This window comes from Pan troglodytes, chromosome 7 (genome assembly GCF_028858775.2).
Source record: "Pan troglodytes isolate AG18354 chromosome 7, NHGRI_mPanTro3-v2.0_pri, whole genome shotgun sequence".
Classification (NCBI taxonomy): domain Eukaryota; kingdom Metazoa; phylum Chordata; class Mammalia; order Primates; family Hominidae; genus Pan; species Pan troglodytes.
This window is the reverse complement of record NC_072405.2, coordinates 130,644,856-130,672,159: the sequence shown is the minus strand read 5'-3', so window position 1 is coordinate 130,672,159 and position 27,304 is coordinate 130,644,856. Positions and strand designations below refer to the sequence as shown.

The following is a 27,304-nucleotide window of genomic DNA, read 5'->3' as shown; positions in this document are numbered from 1 at the left end:
AAATGAGGTAGTGTGTACAGGACTGAGCGCAACACTTGGCAGATGCAATTGGAGCCTAATGAGTAAAAGCTATAAATAATAGTATTATCTATCTGCCAAACTGAAAAACCTTACATAAACACTGCATTTAATATTTGCTGACTTATTCTATAAGATAAACCAGATATAAATTCCAGCTCTCCAGCTATACAATCCAAAATGAAAATCTTTAGATGGTTAGGTTAGTTAGATGATCAGATGGTTTCTCTGATTCAAAAATTTCGGGAGGATTATGGAAACTAAAGGAGTTGCATAAAGACTGAAATCAGGCTGGGCGCGGTGGATCACGCCTGTAATCCCAGCACTTTGTGAGGCCGAGGCGGGGTGGGGAGGGGGGGTCAGTTGAGGTTAGGAGTTCGAGACTAGCCTGGCCTACATGGTGAAACCCCGTCTCTACTAAAAATACAAAAATTAACTAGGTGTGGTGGTGCCTGCCTGTAGTCCCAGCTACTTGGGAAGCTGAGGCAGGAGAATTGCTTGAACCCGGGGGGCGGAAGTTGCAGTGAGCCAAAATCCGAGATCACACCACTGCAATCCAGTCTAGGGGACAAAGCAAGACCCTGTCTCCAAGAGAGAAAAAAAAAAAAAGACTGAAATTAGGGGAATTTTCTAATTCTTTTCAACTGAATAAAGAAACTTAATTTTGTGAACTATAAACCAACAAACTTATTGTTGACTTGTTTAATATATGGCTCAAGATACCAGTGTAGAGGATGAACATTTAAATAAATTGAGTAAACAAAAACAGATGAATCATCTGGGAATGATATGCACAGAGCAGAAAAAGAAAATGATCTGTAATTGAGGAAATCTGGTTTGGAATCACCCAAAAATGTGACTCAAGAGTGAGTTGAGGTCAGAAAAGCAATTGACAAATAGTAGTCAATCACTGGATTGTCCAGTCAAGCACTGGATTGTCATGGTTCAGTGATCAAATGAGGAACCTCAGAACTGGTCCTCTCTTCTGAATTTTGGGATAATGAGAAGCCAGGTTATACAGAACCATTTACATGAAGACAGTACAGGGTTTAATGGGGAGAGGTAACCAACTAGCATCCCATGGAAAAATAGCTTTTCTTTGACATAAATTAACAGAGAAGAACAAGTGACAAGGAAAAGCAGGTGAGAAATCGGGCTGCTTAATATAAAGCATGATGTTATGCAAATGAGGCCTCTTCAATGCTAAGTGCCAATAATTAGAAAAATCTAAGTGGGATTTCAAGCTTCAGATAGAAAACTTGAACAACATTAGCCACTGGATCCCTTAGAATCCTTAAATTTTAAGAATTCTCGATTACAATCTGTGTAAGAGGATAGCTAAAAACTGTTCCACACAAACTTACGAAAAAGACTTTAAGTTCAAGAAGACAAAGGGTTACTGAAGAGAGAGACAATCAGATGGAGCAAAAGTGCAATCTTCTTTTAGATAATAAGAAAAGTCATGAAAAGCCATGTACATCACATTGCGAATATGAAAGGAAAATCCATAATTTTTCTTCTGCTCTCTAAAAATGCATATTCTTTGCCATTTCTCTGATAAAGATGGGGTTAATCGAAGACATTGTACGGGGATAGTGTTTTTCAAACTAAGGTAATGAAACCCAAGGTCTCTCCTCGTTCTTTTAACAAAAGAAGAAAACAGGGAATAACAGGAAGGGTAAAAATAATTTCTTTTGTCCCAGTTATATACATTTGCATGCATGCATATGCATAAGCAATATTGCATCATGATGTCAAATGTATTTTTTACTGTGTATCACACTTTTAAAAGTTTGAAAAACTAGAATAGAAAAGTTAGAGTGGGCACTTCTGATGAAAAACTATCCAAACTGAATGGAGTTGTGAATTTAAAAAAAAAAAATTTTTTCCATAGGTTATTGGGGAACAGGTGGTGTTTGGTTACATAAGTTCATTAGTGGGGATTTGTGAGATTTTTGTGCACCCATCACCTGAGCAGTATACACTATACCCTATTTGTAGACTTTTATCCCTCACCCACTTCCCACCCTTTCCCCCTGAGTCCCCAAAGTCCATTGTGTCATTCTTATGCCTTTGCATCCTCATAGCTTAGCTCCTACTTATGAGTGAGAACATATGGTGTTTGGTTTTCCATTCCTGAGTCAATTCACTTAGAATGCTCATCTCCAATCTCATCTGGGTTACTGCGAATGCCATTAATTCATTCCTTTTTATGGCTGAGTAGTATTCCATCATATACATATATATATATATATGCTTTATATATGCTTCATATATATATATACCACAGTTTCTTTATCCACTCATTGATTGATGGGCATTTGGGTTGGTTCCACGTTTTTGCACTTGCGAATTGTGCTGCTATAAACATGCATATGCAAATATCTTTTTTGTATAATGACTTCTTTTCCTCTGGGTAGATACCCAGTAGTGAATTTTTTTTTAGGAAGACTCCTATGAGGCTCATAGGAAGCCTAAGCAGAAAGTGAGCCTCATTTCAGTGTTCACGCCAGAATGCTCAACAGCCATATTTCTCATAATCTTGCTTTTGTAGTTTATTATGTGCTACATACACTGCCTGGTAATAGTACTTATTTTTACTCATTACAATATTGTGTCCTTATAACATTATTTTATCCAGAATGATGATAATCATATTTTATACAGCAGAAAAAAACAACACAGTCTCTGGCTCTTATTTCAAGTCTTGATGTTGGCTGACTTTGAGCCTTTTTGGCCTCACCTCAATATCTTCATATGCTTCCTTTTATAGAAAATGAAAAAGAGAAAAGATAGCTGAAGACTTCAGTTTTTAAATTTTATTGTTTTGACTTAGTGGAAAGACAGGCCTTTCCTCTCTTAATCTGTCCTGGATATTTGGATCCCAAACATCACTGCCTACCTTGCAGCAGCAAATCCAAGCTGCAGCTGAAATAACTTTGCCGGGAATGAAGAGCCCCTTGGATGCTGGCCTATAAGCCCTGACCTATAATAGTCATTGCAAAATCACACCCTTCAAGTGGTCATCAACTAAAATCACCTTTCCCCATGCTCAAAGGGCATTTCTCACTTTCTGTCTTACTGTCATCTTTTATGCATTTGTGAAATATAGGATTCTGCTTGTCTACTGTACTCTTTAGAATATATATCAATATGTATGTAAGAAAATTACATCATGGAAATTCATATTTCCAAAGGTCGTCTGGGCTGCCCCTTTGAGAATCCTTGGGTGATTTTTCTGTGGTCTAATCATTCAAGTGTACTTGCAGAGCAGGAGAGACTCGGTCTGGCAAGAACGGGGCTAAGACTTCCAAAAAGAACAAAGACAACTTATGACTTGCTGGGAATGACTCAGGTGCTGGCTCTGTGCTCACTGAGTCACAGTTTCTCCATTATTGACAGCAGCAGAGGATGCCCTGTTGACAGAGGGGGCCACATTCCAGGCTGCCAGATCTTTGGTGTGTTGTGAGGGAATGATGCCATTTTCTATATCTGCTGATTTTGTGCCCTGACACAGGGAAAAACTTTCAGAAAGAAAAATCAGAACTGGGTCACAATTAAAGCAACAACTATCTAGTAAGTACCTATTAAGTGCAAAGCATTGTGCAAAGCAATTCAGAACCAACCCCTGCTCTCAACAACCTGGCTGTTCGCTAATGCCTGATGAGTGCTAAAACAGAAAGAAAAGACAGTAAGGGCATCAGGTGTTCATGGGGGCGGAGACATTTGGGTTCTGGGGTGATCAATAACAATTTCATGCATAAGACAGCTGAGCCTTGAACTAAGAGTAAGATGTATGGAAGACAAAGGAAGGAAAGGACATTTCCAAAGAGGGAAAACAATGTGTACAAAAGTGCAGAGGCAGAAATACACAAGGCCTGTTAGCATGAGTCAAAATAAATATGAAATACTGTTTCTGTAATCTGTATTTTAAATCAAATTTTATAAAAGGAATATATCCTACCCATCCCACAAAACTAATATGCCTCACAGAGCAGATAGGTAAAAGTTAGCTTTTCCCCAGGTCTATGTTCTACAAAATGTATCTTAGAAAATACTCTGATGAGTTGTCTCTCTTTCCCATCACTTTCTTCATGGTTAACATGCAACCCTGACTTCCCACATCTCCTTTACCTGCTCTGGAATGGAATATCTTAGTCGACTATAGATTCAGTCAAAAGAGTCTTATTATTGTATTACACCATACTTCTAAGACCTGTAGACGGTGGAAGAAAAGGCTAAGTAGAATCTCTGTTTTAAGGAAACTTTAGTGGGAAAGGCAAAACATTGGCCCATGAAACTATTAAATAAAATGTTGTCTGATATAATAGGAAGATGAGCCGCAGACAGTATTTTAATTTGAAGTTTAGAGCTGACATGGTCTATACAGGAACATGTGAACCATACGCTGATACAATTCATGACTCTTCTCAGGACTGCCACTGACTATTGCCCAGTCTGGGCACCGCACAAATAAAGCACCAGCAAATCACCAGAGTGAGTTCTCTGCTTGCCTTGACATTGGTGTGATGCCATGTTTGGTCAGAGGGCGGCATCATTTTCCAATTCTTCAACCTGGAAGGGGCACCCTTTTTGACTTCATCCATCTAGAGGGGTTATCTTTCTTTCATTAGCTCAAATACTCTCAGAAGTGATTTGGGGGTTCTAACCTTCCTCTTTCATATAAGTAGATATGGCTCTAGATAACCACTTGGCAGATTGCTCAATTTTCTCAATCTCAGAGATAAATAAACAAGAAACTGAAGAATAGATGGGGCAGAATTAATTTAAGTCCATTGTTTCAGACTTTATCCTTGTATAAGAACCACTACAATGTTCTGCTTCCCTGCACCCAACTCAGAGGAGTTCCTCTGAGAGAAGGGGCCCAGCTTACCTCGTTCTCCTGGGGTCCCTGGCACGCCTGCATTTCCGGGGAAGCCTGGTGTGCCTGGGGGTCCTTGTTCACCAGGGGCTCCAGGTGAGCCTGGCCTCCCAGGCTCCCCAGGAGGCCCTTGGACAGTCCGGATGGATGAGGAGTGGCTGGGAATCTGGTTGAGGATGGCAGTGTACCTGGCCATGTGACCTGAGGCATGAAGCATAAAGACAGCATTCAGTGAACTGTCACACAAGGAAAGAGAGGACCAGGGATGTCATTTGTTAAGGCTGCAAACAATTCTGTTAGATACCCACCAAGGGAAAAATCACACCCCTTTGAAATATGTTGATTTCCAGCTTAACATTTTTTTACGTTTTACTCTGGATGATATTAAGGCCTGGACTGTTGTCAAATGGCATCTCATGTGTTTGGAATTCTGCAGCTCATGTCAGCATCTCAATAAACATCACTGAGCAGAAGTTGTAAATTTCATCTTTACCCTCAACATTTATCTGACCCCTAGACCCTCACCCAGATGCCATTTCTCTAGCAATTACTCCCCAAGTTATTTGTCTTTTCTAAAACGCACAAAGCCTCCCCACCCTCTTGCTCACAAATCCCCAGACAAGTGCTCTGTCTCAACTCATCTCTTGGTCATCAAGCCTTTTTTTAGGAACCTTTACTTGGGTCTCAGCTGCAGAAACTCCCACTAGCTTTATATTTTTAAAAAATCTGGCACTCTCTCCCACAATCCCTTAACTCAGTTATGTATGGAAAATATATATACAGATATATGTTACTAATTAGAAGTATAAAGTACTTGATACCATGATGTCTCATTTTTCCAGCATCATTAGGAGATGAGTTTTCCCAACATAAGTGAATTTTCTAGTTTACTATTATTTATCCATTTTGAAATATTTAAAACTAAATAAAAATAGTAACAATTTCTTCAAGGAATTCACTCTAAAATACATTCAGTGCATTCTTTCCTTAAGCATTGGATTGTCACTGTTAAGTAGGGATCCGCTCCTGATGACTCAAGGTTATTAGTAGGCACGTCCATCGTTGCCTGGGCAGGTGAGACATTTCCTCATTTGCTTTTTCAGTTTCTGCCTTTGACATGGGGACTGTCCATCATCATTTTCCCAGCTGTCATCACTTTGGCCTTGCATAATTTCCCATGTAACTCTTCCTAGCATAATTCTGATCAACTGTGAACTAAAAACCAGAGAAGTGAGCTTGTGAGGAATTATTTGCTAACTGATAAATCCAGTTCTGAGTGGCAGCTGAAGGAATACAATAAGGATCCCAGAGAAAACTGAAGTAGTGTAAGGGAAGATGGTTGAGGTACCAGAAATACAGCCTCTGAGTAGGCTGGGCCTGGCTTATCAAGTTGCATACAACCTTTTTGATTTCCTTCTAGTATATTGACAGGCAGGGCCTTGCTATTTTATAGACTTGTTTAAGCTTTACTATGTAACCAATCCCTTGATGACTTCTACTTCCTAGAAGTCAATCACAAGACTCTGAGAATTCGTAAGGAGAAAAAATTGATTTTGAACCCTTGATTTTTAGGGCATGCTTTAAATAATCAGATATTTACACATGATTTTTATTCTACAGTAGAATAAGACAGCAAATATTGTGAGATCTTTCTTGGGTAGTGGTCAGTGAGTCATAGTAAGATTTAAGCCTTAAGTTTTCTGAAAATAATGATCTGCTCATTTACATTGTACACTTGAAATCAGAAATCTACAAAACAATTCAAGATACAGGTTATTTACAATATGTCAGTACAAAATGATTAATGTTCAATTTCTCTTTTATAATGTATTTTTAAATATCCTATTTTGCCATTAAACTTAAACAGTTATATTTAACTGGTAAATTCTCTGTCACAGACACACACATAGTTTGGGCAATATAACAGAAAATTAAATAATGTTAAAATACAGGGAGCATGACTACTGTGTCTGAAGTTGGTAGCTTCATACTCCTCTTGCCCTGATGTTTTTGCCTTAATGAAAACTCTTCCAAGCCTGTGCAGATCTCAACTCCATGCCTCCTCCAGGGTGAGATTTGGATTTATCTCAGAATTAAAGATGGAATTTTGGACTTAGCCAACAAAGCTTTCTTAGATATTGCAGGGCTTCCTGGCCTAACTCCCAAACTTTCCTGAGTTAAAATAAATATAACCCCAAGCCAATGAGGTACCCACGTGGGTAATGTCAGCCCTGGAAGTGGGGGTGCTATTGGGTGAGAGGGCTGGACAGCAGAGCTAGGCGAGAGCTGGGTGGGGTTGAGAGAGATAGTTCACCTCTGCTTGGCCTCAGATATTCCTGGAACTGAACAAATTACTGGCAAAGCGAAGGGCCCACACTAGTAACCCTCTGATTAGATTACTGTGATAAAATATATAATCAGTGGGCAGAGCAGAAACGTGCAAAAGTGGTGGGATCTAAGCAAATGGGCAGGGAAATACAGTGCTATCAAAAAGCTCAAGTAAAATGAAGAAATGGGACAGGCGTCATATCAAGTTTGTTCTGATGTAATTTTTGGCACAAAGCCCAAGTATAATATCATATCAAACGTCAGAGCAAGCCTATTCATGTGTGTGTTTGCATTTTCATGAACATCTTAAGAAATAAATGAGAAGACCTTAGGCTAGCCAGAAGGTAATGGATGTGAAATGGATAAGAAGGAAATATTCATTTAAATCTTGCAAGTTAATAAAAATCAACACCATAAATTGTCTTTCTGAGGCAGCTTCTGAAGATGTAGTCTGGCAGCTTTCAAGTGCTGAACACTTGAGAAAAAATCCTACCCACCTGGAAAGATGAGAAAGGAATAGAAGATTTGATCTGGGCAGTCAAGTAAAATTTACATGGGCAAACAGGCAGTTCTTGGACCAATGACACAAAGGAATTTGGCTTTTGTACCATCGATGTAGAGCTCTAGGGTAATCTGTAGTGATCTCTTTGATGGGTCAGTGATGGTCATCTGTAAAGCTTATGTGTCTGCACAAAGACAATGCTTCAGAGTTTTCCTTAGTGGTACGCTCATGGGAAAAGAAACTCTCTTTTGGATGAGAGTTTGTTATGGGGAACGTCCTCCGTAACCATTATATACTTACTCTGGATGAGCTGTTCGCATACTTGACGCGCCACTGATCTCACCATGGCTTGAGACTGCAGGTCACCCTGGATGAGAAAAAAAGCATACTCCTGACTCAGCTACAAGCCCAGCCACACTACCAGGACTTCCAGGATGTGGATCTGACTTGCCCCATTGTTCCCATCAGGGATCTTTGGCTCCTAGCAACAGGTGGGTTTGACCACCACGGTGCATGCAGAGAAGGGGTAAGCAATTGGATATTCATGGTTCAAGGTTCCTGGGAGTCCTTATTAGATTAACAAGCACTAGTAAGTATTTCTGGTCCCCTATTCTAAAAAATTTAATAGTTTTGAAACAAACCCATATATATTTAACGCGTGATATATAGCTCTTTAGAGTTTATAAAATACAGCACTTTCTCGAGCAGTGGCTCATTTAATACTAATAGCAACCCAGAGGAAAGATGTTAAACCCATTTTATAGCTGAATAGCATTAAACACATGGCCCAAGATTTCACAGAGGTAATTGGATGAGCCCAAGGTCACTGCTGTTTCTGCTATAGCCAATGGCACAATTATATTAGCAGCTGCACAATTGCTGAAAGGAGAGAGACGACCCTTAAATTAAGCTGACTTCAGTTTGGGGGCCAGTTCTTTGATTCTATGCCTGCCATTGTCTTCCTGGGTGTGAACCTGGGAGCATCAAAAAGCCCAGGAGTGCCATGCTGCCACTTGTCACTTGTATAGAGTTTTTACTTTTCTGAAGCCTTTTCACATCTATTATATAACGTTCTCATCAAACCCACTTTGTAAATTATATGAGGGTGATTCTCTCCATTTTATCCTTAAAGAAAAGAGCCCAAGTTCATTGACCTGGATGGTAGCAGATATGCAATTAGAAACTAGCTCTCCTGACTCCCAGCCCACAGGGATTTTATGTCTGGAAAATATGGCCACAGTCTAATGAATTGGGGAAAGGGAGAAACAGAGACTGGTACAATTGCAGTGAATAATAATGGTATTAAATGATGATCCTTTATCAGGCTTATGCAATGGAAGGGGTGCAACAAGCTGGGGCCAGAAAGCAGAGCCACAGGATACTTACCCGCTCTCCTCGTTCCCCCTTTGCTCCAGGGACACCCTGTATAAATGGAAAATTGTCAAGTTACTTATGATATTGCACTTAGCTAAGAGTGATAATCATGCATCTTTTCTTATTTTATTAAGACATTTTTCTTAGCACCAGTAATTCTGCAGCAAAAATCATTACACAACAACAGAAAATAAACAGCAACCAGTACGCACACCAAACATAAAAAGCTCTGTTAAGCATTCTACCCTTTCAGCTTTTTTATGCAGAGACATGGTATATTTTGGCCACAGAATTGGAATCGTGCAGCAATAATATTGCTTTGTAACACAAATTTTCACTGTGTAGGTCCTTTGCATCTTTCCACCCTAAACACCACTCTATGTACTGTATTCTACTGAGAATCCTTCATAATTTATTTCACAAATCTCTGCTGAATAGTTAAATTGTTTCAGTTTTTAAAGGAATATCTCCAAAAGGATAGAAAAGATCGCCTCTCAATTTAGGAGTTCAAGTCAGAGATGAGATTAGTGAAATCCCAGAGCTTCACTCTGATTTCTGTGCAGCACGATGCCACACAATTCTCCCTAATTCTCCCCAATATGGGAGCTCACATTTATGTGAATTCTCAATTGATTTATTATTTTATTATGTGGCTTAGCTACTCTTTGACCCATAAGAAACCTTGCCGTTATTAAAGCGCATCTACTTTAAAAATGGCATTTTCAGGGTTCCTCCAAAAAAATCATACATCTAATGCAAAACACGTGTCTTCAGAAGGATTTCATATTTTGTTTCAACTCTGAGGCAATGTTCATTGAACAACATTTTTATAGTCTCAACTAAAAGGAGAGTGAATGGAATTTATTAATGGAATTTGCCACGTTGTCAGACTGTTTCCAGTTGTTATTTCAAACAGGTCCCAAGCCAAACTCGGTATCTTCTTCAAAATCTGTGGTCAGTGAACAGTTGCCCAGATTCAAACTTCTGGTTTCATCCCACGGTGTGCAGGTAAACTGGCTTCCCAGAAAAAGAAAATGCCCTGACTTGTACTGCTTGCTGATTTTGGAGGTGTAAGTGTTTCTATCACAGCTGATTTCAAGCTACAAATGTGCTGTCACTGAAGATGGAAATGGAAAGGAAGAGAAATGCATGATTGACTCTCCAGTGCAGATATAAGCAGCCCACCCTGGCTCTATCTTCTCTCCTCTCCTCCCTTGCCCTGCTATGTCTATTCAATACACACACACACACACACTCACTCACAAACATACACCACATACACACACATACACACCCACACACTTTTTTTTTTTTTTTTTTTTTGAGACGCAGTCTCCCTCTATCTCCCAGACTGGAGTGCAGTGGCACGATCTCAGCTCACTGCAGCCTCTGGCTCCTGGGTTCAAGTGATTCTCCTGCCTCAGCCTCCTGAGTAGCTGAGACTACAGGTGCACGCCACCACATCTGGCTAATTTTTGTATTTTTAGTAGAGACGGGGTTTCACCATGGTGGCCAGGATGGTTTCAAATTCTTGAACCTCAAGTGATCTGCCCACTTCAGCCTACCAAAGTGCTGGGATTACAGGAGTGAGCCACTGCACCTGGCCAACACTTTTTTTTTTTAAACATGATGTTAGAATCTTAGTGTTGGATATATGGGTGTGGTGTTCACTCAAAATTCTTTCCATTTTGTGCGTGTTTAAAATTTTTTTATGCTAATACTTTGGAAAGAATGTAGGACATTGGACCTGCAAGCTGGGTTAACTCTCTGAGTTTCTTTGTAAGATGAGGCCACTAAATGAAGTGATCTCTGGGATTCCCTTATCAGTCTAACACGTTATTCTCTCATGATATGGTCGTTATTCAGAAGCAGGGAGCACAGGAAACAGAAATTGATGAAAAATACAAAGTCTGGGCTTCCGAGGAAAGGATTCCAACCTCTACAGAGAAAGAAGATCCTCACAAAGGATCCTTCTGAGGATGTAGTGTGGCTGAATTTCACTTCAAGTTTGAATGGCAAGCCAATTTGTGGTTCATTTCAACTACCCTGATTGTAAAACAGACAGAAGATGGCAGGGCGCGGTGGCTCACGCCTGTAATCCCAACACTTTGGGAGGATCGCAAAGGCCTTGATCACAAGTCGGGCGGACCACGAGGTCAGGAGTTCAAGATCAGCCTGACCAATATGGTGAAACCCCATCTCTACTAAAAATACAAAAATTAGCCAGGCGTGGTGGTGCGTGCCTGTGGTGGCACACGCCTGTAGTCCCAGCTACTCGGGAGGCTGAGGCAGGAGAATCACTTGAACCTGGGAGGCGTTCCATCATAAAATTTTTTTTGCAAAAGTAAGATTTACATAGCACACCCCTGCCCCAGCCCAAATTCTTTTTGGAAATAAATGTACTGGCTGTGCCTTCTTCCCTCATTTCTTAGGCTTCACAAATGGACAGATCTCTAAAGAGACGTTAATGTTTACTGGAAGGACCAACTGGAGAAAAGAACTACCATCTTACCACTAAATAATCCTTAACGGAAACAGTTTGTCAAATATTAGAGGCAAAACAAAAAAATCAGCAAATAATAAATATTCCATATTTTAATACATTATGACACTCTAAATACTAGTAGCTGATACGTAGGCTGCTTTACCATGTTCCAAGCACTGTCCTTGTTCTTAGCATGTTAACTCAGCTAACCCTTATAACAGCTCTGCAGGATTAATTCATTTAATTCTTATAACACTCCTATAAGATTAACATATTTAGTGCTTACAATACTCCTATAAGATTAACTTATTTAGTGCTTACAATACTCCTATAAGATTAACTTATTTAGTGCTTATAATACTCCTATAAGATTAACTTATTTAGTGCTTATAATACTCCTGTAAGATTAACTCATTTATTCTTTATAACAACCCTATATTATTCCTATTTTCCAGATATGGAAAATGAGGCACTAAGAGGTCTTGTCACTTGCTCAAGGCCAGGCAATAAGGAAGTGAAAAAACCAGGGACCTGAACCCAAATTGTGGGCTCCAGAATCCATGCACATCCCGAGTACACTCTACCACTCTGTTGAAAGAGAACCCTGCTTAGCAATTCTGCCAGCTCATGTCTTCTATTCCAGGGAAGATAATATTTTCTCAATTAAAATAAGCAAAACAAGCAAACATACCATGCCTAAAGACTAACTCTAGTAATTCAGAATTAGGGTGCAACTTGAGTCGTTTTTTTTAAATATATTTTATCTTGAATAATTTTATTTCTGCACCAATACATTTTTTGACAGTTTTCTTGCTATTCTTGCTATCATTTATTAAACTGGCTTGTTTGAAAATGTCTCAAATCTAGAGACCACAATTATAGTGCAAACCTGATTGACATGGTAAATGGAGAGCATCAGCTGTTGGCACCTTTTGGTATGTAGGGATGGATGTGTTTAATTGGGCTTGAAATTCCTCAAACTCAGTCTCATGATGCTAGTTATTAAGTAGCCAAAGGATGCAGCTAGGCAGTCTCAGTGAAAGATCTTTTTAATGAAATATCTCTATGGCAAGAAATTATTTTTTATTCCAACTTCTCTGACATCGTTCCTTTGATTTTTACAAAGTAAAACAAAAACAAAATAAAAATTCCTGAGCAAGTGAAGGCCCATAACTCCACCAAAGTATGCTTTGAGGGAAAACACATATTCCCTGCAGATGTAGGCAGGAAAAAGTGGCACATTTTCCTTTAATTTTAGGAGCACTCGAAATGTAAAGAAAAGAAAATACAGTAGCTACATTCATAGATTCACCGAATTTTAGCGCTGGAAGGAAGCGGAATGATCTTGTGGTTCAAGTCCCACATATTAAAGATGTCTGTTAAACAGAGTCAAAACTTCTTAGGCTGGCTTGAAACGTCTTCCATGACCTGACCCCTAATCTATAAGAATATTCTTCTAATATGCCTCTGAACATCAGCCTAACTAGAATATAAACGTACCTTCTTTTTTTTCTTTTTTCTTTCTTTTTTTTTTTTTTTTTTTTTTAATTTTGAGACAGAGTCTTGCTTTGTCGCCCAGGCTGGAGTGCAGTGGTATGATCTCGGCTCACTGCAACCTCTGCCTCCCGGGTTTAAGCGATTCTCGTGTTTCAACTTCCTGAGTAGCTGGGATTACAAGCACCCACCACCACGCCCAGCTAATTTTTGTATTTCTTTTTCAGTAGAGACCAGGTTTCACCATGTTGGCCAGGGTGGTCTCAAACTCCTGACCTCAAGTGATTCACCTGCCTTGGCCTCCCAAAGTGCTGGGATTACAGGCATGAGCCACCCCACCCAGCCTTCTTTTTTTCTTTTAATAAATACATATTAAGTACTCTCTATGTGTTAGACACTGAGCTGGGGTCTAGGACTCTACACAAGAATATGATAGAATTTCTGTCCTGAAGGAATTATCCTTTTAGTGGAGAGACAAACATCAATAGTTGAAATGCAGTACCTAACAGCCTGCGAAGGGACGGGTGGCTTTACACAGGAGACGTGCAGCCTTAAAGAAGGATTTGCCAGGAGCTCACCAAGTGGTGAAAAAGAATGCGGCCCAGTAAGGCAAAAGAGCATCCCAAAGAGCATCCTGTAGGTTGTTAGCACCCCCAAAGACAAACGTGTGAAATGGTACGGCATATATTTCAGGAACTTTAAATAATGTGTGACTGAACTCTAAGTGAAGGGAGGATGGTAATCCAAGTTGGAAAGGAAAGTAGGGGCCCATCCTAAAGGGCCATGAGCTCTCTGCTGAACAATTGGGCTCCTTCCTCCAGGGGTAGGGAAGAGATTGAAGCCAGACAGTGACACGAGGGAGTTGCACTAAAAGATGTTCTGGCAGCTGGGGAATGGACTAGACCAGGGCTAAAGCAGAGACCAGGGGGCCAATGAGAGCCTCTTGGGATAGTCCTTGTGAGCAGCAAGCAGGGCCTGAAATAAAACTGCAGTAGTCGTGATGGAACTAGAGAAAGAATTGAAAAATATTAAAATGTACAGAGACAGGGGTGCTCTGTGTTTGCCTTATGTTTTTCTGCAACTGCCACCTAAGTGATGCAATCTTTCTGTCTTTGTGGGTTAGGTTCCTACCCATATTCTAAGATCTCATCAAAATGCTCCTGAAGCCGCTACTCCCACCCCTCAGCTTAGGGGTCTCTCTCTTAATGGAGCTTTCAGAGCAACTTCCTTGTCTTTGCCTTACGGCATTTCACACTTTCTGCCCTTTATTACAGCTTCTTATATAAAAACATCATTCTCTCTGGATTTCTCAAGAGTATGGAAAAATGTCTTGAGATCTTTTGTATCCCTCACAACCCCTCCCCACCATGTAATCTTACATGTATTGTGCTCATTCCCTAAATATTTTAAATGAATGAATTAGGAAACTGACATTCCGAAAGGCTAGATGATTTGTGCAACTGATGTGGCTTTCACAGCTACTTTGAGTCATGTCAGGGCCACATCAAGGACCCAGGTATCCTGACTTCTAGTGCAATACTCTTTCAATGATGTAACCCTGGACCTGTCTACCTGGCTGAACACATGGCCCCAGCAGTGAGCAGCTCCTTCGTTCGTGTGCTTTATCACTCTCTAACAACTGCAGTGGAGGAACCGTACCTAAGCCAGTGCTTAAAACTTAGATCGGAATTAGGACCTCAGCAGCAGCAATGTACATTCTGCCCTAGGGAGCCGGCAGCTGAAGGCAGACTGCACAAAAGCAAGTATTTCTGGCACCCACTGTAGGAAACATGTTGCTATTTTCAGCGGTGCAGCCTGTCCCTCTTGGTCCCTTTCCCTCATGCCTTCCTAGACAGACATCCATGGGAAATCAATCCAGGCCTTAACACCATGACACAGAGCCTGCTGTCACAGTCATGCCAGTCTGGCAGCCAGCAAGCATCTGGGAGCCAGTGGGCCCAAAAAAGTCTGGGCGGGACAGTTCAGAGAGCAACTTGCTTTTGAGAGGAAATGCCCAAGCCAGCTGTGGTATTCCTACCTGATGCTAATAGGCCAAATGGTTTCTGCCTCTGATCAAAGCACCAATGGCACAAGGGCCCCTCCTGCTGCTTTCAAGGGCCCCTTTCTGCTGATTCATAACAAAAATAACATTATGAACAAGTGTTTTATTTGTGGGAAAATTTTATTGGTATTTATGTAGATACTATATTTAGAGTCTAATCCAGAGCCACCAAAGGCCAGATCGGTGAGCAGGGTGCTATCATAGTTACTCAACGATTCCAGGTCTCTCTCTAGCTCTCCATGCCCCATGTCAACTCTCCCAAAGCTCTCAGAGCCTGCATTTCTTTCCTTCCTTCTTCCCCATTCCCTCCCTCTTGGGTCAGGATCAGTCTATACCTTGCTTTTTCCTAGCCTGGGTTAGGAGAAACTAGTTCTAGGAGATGCTAGTAAGAATAAGAACCTCATGCACAAATACGTTTATTGTCTAACCAAATTAAACTAGTTTTGGGTGTTTTCTAATTTCACTTCGGGATGCCTCAAAGCCTTTCATGTCCTAAAACTTCCCATGAATTTCTGAGAAACAGATTAGGCATGCAGTTTCTGTGCATGTGGCTTACACAACTAGTTAGGGTCATGTCAGGGCCACTTCTTTGACCAGGACCCTTTACTGTCTGGCACTGTGGATGTATTCTAAAACTCTGGTTCCCAGGAGCACATTCTGGGAAGCAGGCTGAAGCCAAATACCAGACAGTACGTTTTTAAGTTTCTTTTCTGGTATGAAACAGCTTAGAATCAAACGAATAGATAAGCTTGCAGTGAAAGAATGAAGACAGGTGTGTGTGTGTGTGTGTTTGTGTGTGTGTGTTTTTGTGTGTGAACGCGTGCATTTTTTCATGTGCTCACACATGTGGGTTTCAGTATATGTTTCTAGGTGCAGGATCATACTTTGCAACACATTTTTGAATTAAAAGAAAGATGTGTGAAGATAAAGCAATCAGATTTTCTTCTGTGACCCATTACTAGGTTGATATAAAAAGAAGAGATCTAAAAGTATTTTGAATGACATTGTAGTTGGAATAAAGATACAGCTGTATAAAGTGATTACTAAGGATAGCATTTATTTGGATGTGCAAACTAGGATGTGTTTGCTAAAATCAAGATGCATTTTTTATGTGCATACCCTGTATGGGTTTGTGTACCTACATATGTCTCACATGAATCATGGCCCAGAAAAGGATTCTGAGGATGAAATAATTTTATTAAAATGAGTTTCAAGAATAAGAGGAACAAGACTATCTGGGTTGCTAGACGAAGAGAGGCCACTTTCTGAATGAGAACCAACATTTCTGTTACATCTTGTTTACTATGGTAGGCAGAAAAAAAGGCCCTTCAAACTTCTTTGCCCTAATCCCCAGAACCTGTGAATATGTTACCTTGTGTGGCAAAAGGCAATTTGCAAATGTGACTTAGTTAAGGATCTGGGAATGATCTAGGGAGATTATCTATGATTATCCCAGTGGCCTGAATGTAATCACATAGGTCCTGAAGAGAACCTTTCCTGGCTGTTGTCAGAGAGAAGTGACTATGGCAGAAAAAGGCCAGAGAGATGCAACATTGCTGGCTTTGAAGATGCAGGTGGACATGAGCCAAGGACTATGGGAGGCCTTTAGCAGCTAGAAAAGGCCAGGAAAGAGATTCTCTCCTCTAGCCTCCAGAAAGGAAATACCGACAACTTCCCTTTAACTCAGTGAGATCTGCGCCAGACTTCTGACCTGCGGAACTGTAAGATAACAAATTTGTGATGTTTTAAGCCACTGAGATTGTGGCAATTTGTTAAGTGGTAACAGGAATCTAATTCACTAGATGCTTCCATCCTCATCCATTGGATTTCACTGCTCCACACATTCTTAGTGTGTTTGTAGTTGTACACATCTTTGCATTTTTCAATGTTTCAGTTTATGGATGCAGACTTAGCAATTCACAGATAAATATCAGAATGCTGACTAACATCTAAACCTAGAAGGAACAACTTGCATGTCACCAGAAGATGCCAAGCATGTCTCCAGAGGCCATGTAATATGATGACCTCATTTTACAGATGAAGAAACAGGCCCAGATGTGTTCATTTGTTTTTCTTCCACCTTATCCCTTCCTCTCCCATTGATCACATTTAAACACCAACCTAAGAGACTAGAAGTACAACAATCAGAGGCAAAGAATTCTGTTCATTATGTTTTCACTTATAACACCTCTCACTTATGTGTGAGTGTGTGTTTTACTGGGAAATTCTGTCTTGTAGAATTTGGAAGAGAAAAATCTAATGTCACGTTCATTAAACCTAGAATTTCCCAAGCTTTCTATTTTTCCCTTTGGGAACCCAGCTTGATTAACACGTAGCTGTTGTACCCAATCTCTGGAGAGATGATATTGAGTTTGCTTAGCCAAATACAGAATAGCAAGCAATAGAAACATATAAGCAAGAGCATGACAGATTATTCCCTTTTAGGACCATTTATCTTCAGCCATGACATATGCACAATCTGATCTTCATCTTTATCCTAGAAGCTTTTCCAATTTCCTTTATGAATTTCCATAGAGTCCAGTGCTGAATAAACATTTCTGACTAACAGAAAGGCTGGTAAATTTAAACACATAAATAAACGTGATGACTGGGCCTACATTCTGAGCAGCTACCGCTGCATACTCACAGGTGGCCCCAGGGCGCCTTGCGGTCCCATGCTTCCTGTGATCCCTGGGACTCCAGGGGTGCCAGGAATGCCCTAGAAGAGAGGTAGGAAAATGGAACAAAGTCAGGAATCACACATTCTCATCAATCACAGCCAACTTTTAAGCAAGAGTAACAAATACACACCATGATAGCTTCCCTCCCCCTCATGACCAGGACCTCATTCTTGTTCCCAACTCCCAAAAACGGAGGGAAGACTTTTTTTTTAGTCTCCTCACTATATATCAGGTGTGGTTCTTTCAAATTCAAGCCTTAGCTGTGATTTAATAAAAGCTAAGTCAATGCAGGTGATCTTCTGGCAAAATAGCTCAGAGATAGAATAATTGGGCAATATGGGTATATTATCTTTCTAAAAAGTTTTAGGGAGAGTTCTCTATCAAGGGATGAGTTGTTACACTATAGTGAAGACGGCTGCTGGTAAAAGATCTGGCAAAAGAAAACCTCTCAAAAGAAATGAAGTGCTTTAAAACAGAGTATGTCCCAGTAGTTTCTGGAAAGGCTTACTATTGGCCCTGGTGGTCCTGGAGGTCCCGAGGATCCATCCTTTCCTGGAAGGCCCTGGCGAAAAGAAACACAGCATGTCAGCAAGTGGTTGCTTTATATGGCTTTCAGAATGGGCTCATTTAGTTCCTTTTCATGTTTGGGGGTCAAGTCCTGCTGCTTGCTCTGGAGTACCAAGGATTCACTGCCTTTAAACTCTTCATGGAAATTGTTTTTGGCAAGGTTTTGTGACTGTTGGCTCCATTAAATTGTCGAGTGCAAAAATTTTAGGCGTAAGAAATGCCACTTACAAACTTAAACAGGAACTTGCTTCCAAAAAGTGCTTTTACTAAACTAAGCCTAACAAATGGGAAGAGGATCCATTATTGGTCATTAAGGACCAGATGAAAAGATGAATTAGTGTCCTTCATGACCCAAGAGAGTCTTGGGCAGGGAATCTCTATCAGAGGGATCTGTCTTTCATTAGGAGTACTACAATATCCGAAAGTCTGCAACTTCAGGAGTAAGCTGGAGGAGATTTGGGAGGATTTCGTGTGGCAATGATTGAGCTTTGACTACTGGACAGATTTACTGAGTGTCATCGTGGGCTGACAAATGAGCACGTGTTTGCTCCTCATTCCCTGGTGGAAGGATTTAAGGCAGAAAGCAAGTGATGTTCTTTATAAAAACATCTTCCTCAATTATAGAATATATAGGTATGTGTGTTATTTTTATGTTAAGTGTTAAAAAAAACTATAAAAGCTGGGATGACTTACTCCTAAATGTTTATAGCTCTTAATTGTGAATGCTGGCCTTTCCAAAGCAGTTAATTTAAGAGAGAATCTTCAATCTGAATTTTATCATATTCATAAAATTTCATAAAATTTTTTCCAAACACCACCTGTTACTATAGGGAGAAACTTAATTTTCACCACGGAATTGGTGTCCCATTGGAATAATTATTTTCCATCTCAAACCAACTCAAACTTCTCCTGGCATCTTTGCAGACTCTCCCAATTCCCTTTCTGACATTCTTGCCACTTTTCCAGTGAGCCATCTTTTCCACTTATTTTACCATGAAAATCCATCCTTTTTTTTTTTTTTTTTTGTGAGACAGAGTTTCGCTCTTGTTGCCCAGGCTGGAGTGCAATGGCACGATCTTGGCTCATCGCAACTTCCCCCTCCCAGGTTCAAGCAATTCTCCTGTCTCAGCCTCCGAAGTAGGTGGGATGACAGCCATGCACCACCACACCTGGCTAATTTTGTATTTTTAGTAGAGATGGGGTTTCTCCATGTTCGTCAGACTCGTCTCGAACTCCCAACCTCAGGTGATCTGCCTGCCCCGGCCTCCCAAAGTGCTGGGATTACAGGCATGAGCCACCACACCCGACAGAAAATCCATCTTTTAGGTCTGTCCAGACTCACATTATGTCTCCCTACCTCAAGGTGTCAAATAAAAGACAGCAACGATAAGGCCGAGGGAAAGGAAACGGTGTGTGTGAGTTGGGAGAGTGTGAGAGGTGGCACAAAGGCAGGGTGATATGGTTTGGCTGTGTCCCCACCCAAATCTCTCTTAAATTGTAGCTCCCATAATTCCCACATGTCATGAGAGGGATGCAGTGGGAGGTAACTGAATCATAGGGGCTGGTCTTTCCCATGATGTTCTCATGATTGTGAACAAGTCTCACAAGATCTGATGGTTTTATAAATGGGGTTCCCCTGCACATGCTCTCTTGCCTGCCATCATTTAAGATGTCACTTTCCTCCTCTTTTGCCTTCTGCCATGATTGTGAGGTCTCCCCAGCCATGTGAAACTGTAAGCCAATTAAACCTCTTTCCTTTATAAATTACCCAGTCTCGGGTATGTCTTTATTAGCAGCGTGAGAGTAATAATACACAGGGGTAGGACGAGTGTGGAGGAGAAACACTGGTCAGCAAGGCCCTTTGCCACACTCTCAACCTCAGAATGCCAGCAAGTCAGAAACCAGATAAGGCAGGGGATGCGTGGGCTCACCAATATTTGTGGTTTTCCTTTCCTGCCTAGGCACATTGCTTAGCTGTTTTGCACCCTCTTTGCAATTATGCTGGAGCCACATGGCTGAGTTCTGGCCAATGAAAAGTGGCTAGTTTCAGGGGGCTAGTATGAGTTTTTAGCTCATAAAAATTTCCAGTGGGTGATTTTACACTTTATTTTCTCACTCTGGAGCAATCTTAAAGGCCAAATGTTGAAGATGAGAGTGTTCCAAGATGGAAAGACCCTGAGTTCCTAAATGACTGTGTGGAGCAGAGACCCCCTACCCCCCACTCCTCCACCCACCCTTGCTGACAGCTCTGGATTGTGAACAAGCAATGAACTTTCATTCTATTTCATTTTATTGCATTAAACCACTGAGATTTTAGGGTTGTTTATTAGAATTGCTGTCCAATCCTGAAATATATTAGTATTTTTATTTTTACTACTACTTATATTCTTTCACTTCAGTCAAAAATATTAGTATTGATAAACCCTGATACAGATTACTTTGCACACACACATACACAGGTCCTTAGACCTGCTAACTAAACAATACAAATTAATGCTGATATAAGTTGAAATAAACTATTTTATTTTATTTTTTTTGAGACAGTCTTGCTCTGTCACCCAGGCTGGAGTGCAGTGGCACAATCATGACTCACCTCAGCCTTGACCTCCTGGATGCAAGAAATCCACCCACCTCAGCCTCCCACATGGCTGGGACTATAGGCATGTGCTACTATGCCTGGCTAATTTTTGTATGTTTTGTAGAGATGGGGTTTTGTCACATTGCTCAGGCTGGTCTCGGACTCCTAGGCTCAAGTAGTCTGCACGCCTCAACTCCCCAGAGTGCTGGGATTAAAGGCATGAGCATTGCACCCAGCCAATAAATTATGTTAAATGGAGTTTAAATGTAGCCTGTCCAAGAAGAAGGGCAAACAGCAATCAGAGTATGTGACGGATGAATAGGACATTAGACCTCATCCATTCTAACTCCTTCATATTACTAGTGAGAAAACCTGGGGCCAAGAGAGAGTTGAAAGAAAACCTAACTCATTTTTAAAAATAAGTTTATAATAATATATTCTTATTTCTCAGATGAAGTTCTTAGAAAAATGGACCCTGGGCACATATTCACTAACTTAAGAAGACATTTCCAAAAAGGCATCTTTTGCTTCCTGCTTTAAAACTCTTCCAGCACTGGATAGGGAGTGAACATGCACCTATGTGTGAGCCCACAGAGGACCTGTGGCCAACACAACCGCCCAGCAACCAAAACTGCAGCATTACTGCGGAGTTCTCCCCAAGTCTCTGCTCGGCTGTGTCCAGAGGGGAAACATTCCAAAAACAAGTGAGGGGAATCTTTTTCACAGAAGGAGGCAAGCTGCAGAAAAGAAACTGCAGAAAATTGCATTGTTCCAAGGAAGAACAGCAGGAAATAACACATTTATCCCCTCTCTCAATCATGTGAGAAGGAGTTTAAAAAACAACAGTCTGTCAGTGCTCTCATCTATGACCCTGGAAGGATACTCTTGTGAAGAGGTTTGAATTCACTTGATTTATGGACATCATGTGCATATCATCTGGAAGGATGACATGTTGCTCCTACATATGAGCTTAATTTGGTGAAAGGGCTAGTGCTTCAGTGTGATCAAATCAAAAGTGGAGGCTGCAGCTGGGTGTGGTGGCTCACGCCTGTAATCCCAGCACGTTGGGAGGCTGAGGCAAAAGGATCGCTTGAGCCCAGGAGTTCAAGACTAGCCTGGGCAACATAAAGACACCCCTATCTCTACCAAAAAAAAAAAAATTAAAAAAAAAATTGCTCTGCCTGGTGGCTTGCGCCTGTAGTCCCAGCTACTCTGGAGGATTGCTTGAGCCCGGAAGGTTGAAACTTCAGTGAGCTGTGATCACACCACTGCACTCCAGTCTGGGTGACAGAGTGAAACCCTGTCTCAAAAAAACAAATAAAGCAGAGACTGGATAAGATGTTTGTTTGCTTTAAATTCTACCTAAACAATATCCTCAAAAGTTGGAATTTCTTCTTTCTCTTCTTCTTTTGAGGGCAGAAAATTATGTTTTATTCATTGCTACATTCCTAAAACTTTCTTAACACATTACTGACACAAAATAGGTACTGCACGTGGCCAGGTGCAGTGGCTCATGCCTGTAATCTCAGCACTTTGGGAGGCTGAGGCGGGCAGATGACCTGAGGTCAGGAGTTCGAGACCAGCCTGGCCAACATGGTGAAACCCTGTCTCTACTAAAATACAAAACTTAGCCAGGCATGGTGGCTCATGCCTGTAATCCCAGCTACTTGGGAGGCTGAGGCATGAGAATCACTTGAACCTGGGAGGTGGAGGTTGCAGTGAGCCAAGATTGCACCACTGCACTCCAGTGGGTGACAAAGCAAGACTCCATCTCAAAAAAAAAAAAAAAGTATTGCACTAATAAATACTTAATTTGAATAAGATTGAGGTTCCTGCTCTACTTATCACATTGAAGAAATAAGCGTGAATCACAGGTAGAATGAGTCTGGAAATGTATAGGGTGAGGGGAATGCTGGTGTCATTCTCCTTGCTCTTGAACCCTCTGCAAGCAAGTCGAAAAGACATCAGGAGTCATCCTACTCTCAGAAGCTGAAATTTCATTTTAGTAAAAGCTTAAGGTTAGGATCCTAGAAGCAGACCCAGATCCTTGTGTATTTGACTTATTGCAGGAGTGTTCTTGGAAGAAACCTGTAAGGTAGTGAAGGAAGCGGGGTAGGGACAGGGAAGAGGTTAGGTAGAGTAGTGAGTTATCTAAACTTCTGCCTGATCCCATGGGGAGCTCTGGAGTGTGAATTACACGTCAGAGTTGACTCACAGTAAGAGTCTATGAACCAAATCAGTTAGTCGTTGACTGAGGGCCAAGATAACATTTCCAAGGGCAATTATCTGGAGAAGGGGACAATTATGAGTTGTTAGCAGTCAGCACCATAGCAGCTGGTGATGTAGTTCACCTGCCAAGTAAAGGGGGTCCAATCAGGGCACCAACAGCATCCACTACAATGCATTTTATTCTGGCACTTTTTTCATGGACTGTCATAAACAACTAAACACTTTTAGAGATAATGGTTCAAGAACAAATAACAAATTTGTTCAAGAACAAAGGTGAGTTTTTGTTTTTGTTTCTGTTTTTTGAGTTAGAGTCTCACTCACTCTGTCGCTCAGGCTGGAGTACAGTGGCACAATCTCGGCTCATGGCAACCTCCGCCTCCCAGGCTCAAAAAATTCTCCTGCCTCAGCCTCCTGAGTAGCTGGGATTACAGACATGCACCACCACACCCGGCTAATTTTTGTATTTTTTGTAGAGACAGGATTTCGCCATGTTGGCCAGGCTGGTCTCAAACTCCCGAACTCAAGTAATCCACCTGCCTCAGCCTCCCAAAGTGCTGGGATTACGGGCATGAACCACTGTACCCAACCAAGAACAAAGGCGTTTTTAAGTCTACTGTGAGTTATCTGCTTGCTTTATCTCGAATGAAAATTTTCTTATTATAAATTGTGATAACTAAAAGGATATTAGCCTTAACACCATTTCAAAAACACAAAGCCATTTTTTCTAAAATTTCTTCATAACCCTAGAAAATTAAAGATCTTCACATTTTCCATCTCATAAAATAGTTTTATTTTTAAACTCTTAAATGACACCAGTAAATTTGCCTTTGAAAGATTTTTTATTTGCAAGTCTTGCATTTGTCATATTACCCAGAAATACCTGTACAGGTACTACATGCTGGGGATTCTGCTAGGCTCTAGGTAGACAATGATGAACAAGACAGTCACCCTTCTAAGAGTTTACAGTTTTGAGGATAGTCAAACAATGAAAAGAAACCAACAGTGTGCTATGCTGAGAGACTATAGAGTTCCAATGGGTACATCTAGGAAGAGCACCTAACCCAGGCTTGGGGACACAGAGACATTTTCACAGAAGAGGTGGAATTTAAGTCAAGTAATCAGAATGGTTGGGTCCATGGCATGAGTCTCCCTATTCACACACCACTGCATGTTACAGCTCTCACTGGGCAAGCCAGTCAACTCTTAAAAGGGCAGGGTTCAGGCCCTTCTTCTCACATCTTCATTTCAGGGTGAGCAGCAGTAGCAGAAGCTTTTTACAGAAAGCAATAAACTTGGTGAAAAGAAAAATTTTGTAAAATAACTGCATTTTGTAGGGTAAATTAATGGGCAAATTCTAGCTTTGTCATTCAGCTTAACTATAATCAAAGCTCATTGAATGGTTTTCAACTATTAACAGCTAAAAAAGTACTTGCACGTCCCAAAACCTTTCTATATCTATAAATTTTCCATTTTACACCAAGGAGCTAATCTAAGATGTGTGTTTAGAGATCAAGCATCCTCATATAAAGCAGAACATGTGGCCAGGTGCAGTGGCTCATGCCTGTAATCCTAGCACTTTGGGAGGCCAAGGAAGGTGGATCACTGGAGGTCAGGGGTTCCGGACCAGCCTGAACAACATGGCGAAACCCCATCTCTACTAAAAATACAAAAACTAGCCGGGTGTGGTAGCTTACGCCTGTAAGCCCAGATACTCAAATGGCTGAGGCAGGAGAATCGCTTGAACCCAGGAGGTGGAGGTTGTAGTGAGCCAAGATCGCACCACTGCACTCCAGCCTGGGCAACAGAGTGAGACTCTGTCTCAAAAACAAACAAACAAACAAACAAATAGCAGAACACTTAATTAAGCAATGTACAATGAATATTAGGAAATAGAAGGTTAAACAATAAGCATAATATGTGAATTCACTTAGGCTGACTTTTTTAAAAAATGCATGAAATTAGTCACCCACAGACAGGGATTTTTTTAAATAACATGAATAGCTCTAGGCATTTTTCCTTTTTAATATTCCTACCTCAAAATATTAATATGCACCCATAGTCCACATTAAAAATAATTCTTGCTATAAAAACTTGAAAGGATTTTTATAATTTGTTTTTAAAAACATTTGCCTATGAGCAACTTATTAAGTTATGGTTGGCTATGATTTATCAGCAAAAGTATACCTGACCCACAATTTGCTTTCAAAATCACTAATATTTGAATAAATACTAAATTTAACCATGGCTGAAATTGGCAAACCATATTGTTATACAGACATTTAATTAAACATTTCTTAACTTCCATTTTTGCAGTTTTCTTTTCCATACTATAGAACAAATGTATGTGCTTTTTTTCAAGTTTCTAAACACTTTTGGGTAGGCTCTTTAAAAGTTTATAGTTTCTAGGTGCTGTGCCTATGGTCTCTAAAAAAACTGACCTGCCCACAAATAGTGTTGCAACTGAAAATCAAGTCAGAAAGGAGAATACTTGTTTCTGTAGCCAGCGGAAATACTGCTTAGAACTAGTGACTCAATTATACTATTCTTCATTCATATCTTCTTTGAAGCTGACAATGGTAGGTCATGATACTAACCTTAAGATTCCGGCCAATTGTTAAGGTCATTCAACTGACGCTACACTCTCAGGTAGAGTGGGGTCTGTAAGCAGCTGGCAACAGATGAATTTCTTGAAAGGGGCCAGGCTCAGTCAGGGTTAGAGAAATGCTTGAAGAAACCCTCGTTGCACCATTTCAACCCTGTGGCATGGCTCTGGACTTCTGTAAGCAGACTAGTGTGGCAGCCAGCCATAAGAAAAAAGGCTGCTTCTTGCAGCAAAAGATTAAGACCAACCACCAGATTAAGAGGCCAAGCAACTAGAAGCCACAGATTCTGTAAACACTGTCCCAGGCTACAGATCCGGCCGGGATCAATCCTTGCATTGGGTTACATGGGAAAATTTTCAGTAACACAAACATGCACACACACACATTAAAAATGTATATGTATATATGCACAGATAAACATATACATCTATTTATATATTATATGTATATATACTATTTTCATTTCATTTACTTATTCATTTATTTTTAAACTTTTTTTTTTAGGTTCAGGGTACATGAGCTGGTTTCTTACACAGGTAAATTGCATGTCACAGGGGTCTGTTGTACAGATTATTTTGCTACCCAGGTAATAAGCATAGTACCCAATAGGTAGTTTTTTGATCCTCATCCTCCTCTCTCCCTCCACCCTCAAGTGGGTCCCAGTGTCCATTGTTCCCTTCTTTGCGTCCACATGTACTCAACATTTAGCTCCCACTTATAAGTGAGAATATGTGGTATTTGGTTTTCTATTCCTGTGTTAGTTTCCTCAGGATAATGGCCTCCAGCTCCATCCATGTTGCTTAAAAGGACATTATCTCATTCTTACAGCCAAGGCAATCCTAAGCAAAAAGAACAAAGCTGGAGGCATCACACTTCATGACTTCAAACTGTATTACAGAGGTACGGTAACCAAAAGAACATGGTACTGGTACAAGAACAGACACATAGACCAATGGAGCAGAAGAGAGAACTCAGAAATAAGACCACACACCAACAACTATCTGACCTTTGAGAAACCTGACAAAAACAAGCAATGGGGAAATGACTCCCTATTCAATAAATGGTTCTGGGTTAACTGGCTAGCAATATGCAGAAGATTGAAACTGGACCCCTTCCTTATACCATATACAAATATTAACTCAAGATGGATTAAAAATTTAAATATAAAACCCAAAACTATAAAAACCCTGGAAGACAATCTAGGCAATACCATTCAGGACATAGGAACGGGCAAAGATTTCATGACAAAGATGCCAAAAGCAATTGCAACAAAAGCAAAAATTGACAAATAGGCTCTAATTATACTAAAGAGCTTTTGTACAGCAAAAGAAACTATCAACAGACTAAAGAAACAACCTTCAGAATGGGAGACAATTTTGCAAACTATGCATCTGACAAAGGCCTAATATCCAGCATCTCAAAGGGACTTAAACAAACTTGCAAGAAAAAAAAACAACTCCATTAAAAAGTAGGCAAAGGATATGAACAGACATTTCTCAAA

General features: G+C 40.6%; 1 protein-coding gene across 6 annotated transcripts in view; it reads right to left on the bottom strand.

Annotated features, from left to right (window-relative positions):
- Positions 1-27,304, bottom strand: part of COL14A1 (collagen type XIV alpha 1 chain) — a 245,293-nt gene that overhangs the window by 17,907 nt on the left and 200,082 nt on the right. For all 6 annotated transcript variants that reach the window (XM_016959807.4, XM_054656977.2, XM_016959810.4 and 3 more), the window contains 5 exons: positions 18,335-18,388; positions 17,793-17,864; positions 9,117-9,152; positions 8,031-8,097; positions 4,913-5,101 (listed from right to left, as the gene is read on the bottom strand). In XM_016959807.4, coding sequence (XP_016815296.2) covers positions 4,913-5,101; positions 8,031-8,097; positions 9,117-9,152; positions 17,793-17,864; positions 18,335-18,388 — 418 coding nt within the window. The remainder of the gene's footprint in view (positions 1-4,912; positions 5,102-8,030; positions 8,098-9,116; positions 9,153-17,792; positions 17,865-18,334; positions 18,389-27,304) is intronic.